The sequence below is a fragment of the Lactuca sativa genome, chromosome 2 (assembly GCF_002870075.4).
Source record: "Lactuca sativa cultivar Salinas chromosome 2, Lsat_Salinas_v11, whole genome shotgun sequence".
Lineage (NCBI taxonomy): Eukaryota > Viridiplantae > Streptophyta > Magnoliopsida > Asterales > Asteraceae > Lactuca > Lactuca sativa.
The window spans coordinates 222,009,897-222,014,309 of record NC_056624.2 but is presented as its reverse complement, the minus strand read 5'-3'; the positions used below and the strand labels follow the sequence as shown (position 1 = coordinate 222,014,309).

Here is a 4,413-nt window from a genome sequence, read left to right as displayed (position 1 = left end):
AGTTACAAAATAAGGTAAGGATTATCTTATATATATGGTGAACGAATTTGAGGTGTAAATCCCTTAGAATTCGACTAGGATAAGGATTTCTAGGACTTATCTTATGGTTGCTTGGTGGACAAGCAACTAGATAAGGATAAAGACTAAAACCCTAATCTTTACACCTATATAAACCCCTAGGGCTTAGGAATTCGGCCAACCCTTCCCAAGAGGTCCTAAGGACGAATTCTAACCTCCCTCCTCTCTCTTTATACCTTCTCCACTTGCTTATGGTGTTTGTAAGCCATTAGAGGAGTGACACTTGTGACTCTCAGCTTTCCAAGGTCAATTCAAGGAGGAATTGGATTGTTATTGCTATATAACAATCAAGGTATGTTATTAAACCTATTTACATGTGAATTCTGATTTCCATATGCTAGAATTAGGGTTCAAAGTCTTGGATTCAAAGTATGTACAATAGAGAAACCTAGATCCAAGCTTTAGGGTTTGTATGAGCACATAGGATGTCTTATGACCAAAACCCATCAGTGGTATCAGAGCCATGATTGGTTTCTATTGTATTGATGCTTGATGTAACTGAAAATCGTGTTTTGGCCTCACTGTTCGACCTGACTCGGCGAGTCAGCCCTACTCGGCGAGTTCCAGAGGGTGACTCGGCGAGTCGGTGCGTCAGATAGTGCTTATCTCGGGATTTCTTGCTGTTTTTGCATTGGGATAATTACCTTATCATGTTAGATTAATATTAATCCGATTATATGATATATTTGACTATATTTTTAATCTAATTGAAGATATTTATCAATTAATAAGATAATTGTTTCCTTATAAGATAATCGATTAATTATTTTAAGTAAATTGATAAATTATTTTGCAAGAAATCATCAAATATGGATAATTATGTGATTAAATGTTAATTTGAATTATTTGTTATTTGATCCTTGTTGTTGTGAAAAGTTTCATATTTGGCCCTTTAGGTTTCATAGTTTAAATTTGAACCCCAAAAGTTTTGTTATTTTGAAATTTAAATAGTTGAAACCCTAATGTTTTGAAAAAGGTTTCAAAACTTGCCCTCAAGTTTTGGAATTTAAATTTTGATTAAATAGTTTAATTTTGATGCATATTTAAATTCTAAACCCTAATGTGTTGAAATGTTTCAAAACTTGCCCCCAAGTTTTGGAATTTAAAAGTTGATTAAAAGTTTAATTAGGAATGTTAAATTCTAAAACTCTAGTATAGTTTTGAAAAAGTTCAAATCACACCCTTATGGTTTTGTTAATTAATTAAGGTGTATAATTAAAAGAAGTTTAATAAATCCATAAAAGTTTAGGTTTACAATTTAATTGAATTGAAGGTATAATTGTTAAATTAGACCACCTAGTATTTTGAAAGCATAAAATACACCCTATACTATATATAACATTAAAAGTCTAACATTATATATATGTATGAGTAAAAGTCAGTCTTACCGTTAGTAGGCCTCATTCATGAAGCTGGTCTATAAGGGGTGTTTAAGGAAATTGCCTATAAAATGGCGATTGAATGGGTATCCACTCTTACCCACCGCACTCTTGACTAGTGGAGGGTCGTTAACCGAACGGGTAGGATATGACGAAACCTTCCATTATAAGTATAATGAATTACTAAAGTAACTAAATGTTTTTCGAAATTCCCAATCTTAGTTACTTAGGCAAAAGTGAATTGATGCAATTCCATGAAATTACACTTTGTGCCCTTGCGAAGACGTTAGTGGAGCGTGTGTGGTTAACCGGCACACTAAATGGGTCTAAGCAAAGGTAGCAAAGGGTGACTCAATGTTTGTCATAGTTCGGTGGAGCGTGTGTGGTTTACCGGCACATCGAATAGGTGACTGTAACATGTGAGGGCACCATGTAAGTTTGCGTGGTTATTCACACCCACTTTGTGATCCTCGGCATCCCAGTGACAAACAAGAGGGGCATATCGAGATTTAAACATGCCATTGAAAGTTCAGTGAATCTCAAAGGATCTAGGAGTTTTCATAGATTTAAAACTTAAATTTCTTTTTCGTTTTTCGTGGTGGAAATTAGTGAATCGTCATTCACTTACCTTCAAATGTTCTGCAATTTGGGTTACGACATCCCTCTCCCAAGTTGTAGAATATTGTGTTGGGTCCTAGCCTTAGTATTTCATTTGGGTGATTTACTAAGGACTCAATCAATCAACTAACTTGAATTTGTTTTTTCTCCCGTTTTGTAGATGTCAAAGTTCGACAACTATGGTCTTCCCAAATCCCGTGGAACAAGCATTCCACATGAAGATGGTATTCCACGATTCAATCGAGGAACGAGAAATCATGCTTCACTTCCTCCTCCTCCTCCAATTGTTCTCCCTAACCCACAAGATCGAAGAATTGAAAGGTTCAACATCACTAAAGCCCTATTGGAAATGAAACATGAGGATGGTAAGCCCGTGTGTGCCCATGTTCTAGGAATGAAATCACACATTGATAGGTTGATAATGTTGGGTGTGTCATTCCCGAATGAGTTGGCTATGAATTGGGTTTTGCAGTCACTTCCAGAATCATATAATGAGTTCAAAAGAAAGTATTATATGATGGATCATGACGACAACCTCATTGACCTAACTTACATGCTCATTGCTGTTGAATCAGAAATGATTTGGCGAAGCAATGGAGCGTATTTGTTGGGAGAGTCAACCGACCATACTTCCGAGGACGTTCTAGGAAAACCGACCTGTGTTTGCTGCCAAAAGAAAGGGCATTGGATACAAGTCTGCCCAAAGAGCCTGAAGAGTCCAGAAGATGGGAGAGTCAAAGAGTATGACTGCGCTTCAGGTAAAATCCACTATCTAACTCCATTAAGTTCCTATTCATTAGTTCTTAATACATAATGTAATAAGATTGCATTTGAATGTTTTACAGGATCGGTGAAAAGAAAGGAAGCTTGGTGAAAGAGCAAGATGAATCTAATCACAAGGAATGGATCTTGATCGCATGGACTTGAAGATTAGATTTTGATCTTAGATAGTTATGATAGAGTTGTTAGAAATTTTTCTTTTGAAATACATAGTTTTCAATGGATTTTGCATTGTAAGGACATATGTTTTCCGCTGCTTTTATAAATAAAATAAATTTTTGTTTGACTTATGTATTTATTTGTTTATTTCCTTGCAATGAAATCGTTATGAAAATTGGTGTTTGCATATTTCTACAACAAATGGATATGATTCTTATTTATGGTGTTTATGGAAAAGTCGAGAATTTACCAAATATGGAGAGTTTTCTCATCACCCAAGTTTCAATTGGACAGAAATTTGGAATCATGCAACTTGGTTGCACGATGAATGAGAAATTTCATATATGGAAATTAGACTAATTTGTTGACAAGGTGTCGAGTGAAGGACTAAGAGATCAAGCACACAATGTTGCGTGTTGATCAAGTCCACCATAAGAGTAAAAATGATATTCGTCATGATTTACTAAAGGTTTAGTAAATATGATTATACTTACATGATTAGGTGTAATTCTGAATTGATTAAAGGGTTTAAATCAATAGCAGAACGAATAAGAAGAATCAAGTAGGCAGAAAGATAAAAGTTACTCCATTCTAAGATGAAGGGAGAGTACCTTTTATGCTTTATGATAGGTCTTAATGATTAAGAACCATATCTCAATTGATCCTCTAAGTGAGTCTTTGTACAATTGTATGTCTAAGAAGAGGAATCAAGAATTGAAGAAATGGTTAAATCAATAATTCAATCATACTTCGTTCCAATAACAAATCTTAAAGTTAAGATTGTGACATTGAGTGAAAGGTATTAAGAAGGTTTGTAACTTTCATTAAATGTGGAAAGTTGTGATGTCTTGGATAAGACAAAGACCAACTAGGACCAATTTATGAAGTGTTTTGATAAAAACTACACTAACTCTTGAATATTTGTTTGTCAAGAAATGTTTATTGACAAGAGAATCTTATATGCCAAGGAGTCAGTGGGAGTCTTAATGGTCTTGAAAGGTTTCAAGAACAAATCAAATAAACCTTATCGATCATCACTAGCACACGAGTTGAGGTTTACAACCTATCGTGTTGACATTATTTTGATTTTGTGCCAATCCAATCGAGTTAAATATGCATGTGAGTTCTATGAGTTCTCATTTTGAACGCATAAAAGGCAAAGCACCTTAATCAATGAAAGGTACATTGATAGGAAAGGGTGAGCTGCTTAACTACTTGGAAGACATGGTGGGCAGCTGTGCTACCATAAAGGCAAGAAATTGAGATCAAGAAAGTTCGATCCATAAGAGTTTGAATTTGTCGTAAACTTTGGTTTTGACAAATTCACATGGATAGGAACACATACACCGCTCAAATCTAAGTGTCATAAGATTTCCTCCTTCATGAAAATGATTGTGAG

General features: G+C 34.9%; 1 protein-coding gene across 1 annotated transcript; it reads left to right on the top strand.

The window, feature by feature from the left end:
- The first annotated feature begins 1,541 nt into the window (after positions 1–1,541).
- LOC128132124 (uncharacterized) lies at positions 1,542–3,130 on the top strand. The gene is made up of 2 exons (XM_052768172.1): positions 1,542–2,833; positions 2,921–3,130. The coding sequence occupies exons 1-2, from the start codon at positions 2,236–2,238 to the stop codon at positions 2,947–2,949; spliced, it is 627 nt and encodes a 208-aa protein (XP_052624132.1). The 5' UTR covers positions 1,542–2,235; the 3' UTR covers positions 2,950–3,130.
- Positions 3,131–4,413: the final 1,283 nt, after the last annotated feature.

What these genes read in the sequence shown, in the direction of transcription:
- LOC128132124 (XM_052768172.1), top strand. Translation starts at nt 2,236, where the DNA reads ATGTCAAAGTTCGACAACTATGGTCTTCCCAAATCCCGTGGAACAAGC. An exon ending in AGAGTATGACTGCGCTTCAG is followed by an intron (nt 2,834 to 2,920) that starts GTAAAATCCACT and finishes AATGTTTTACAG; the next exon opens with GATCGGTGAAAAGAAAGGAA.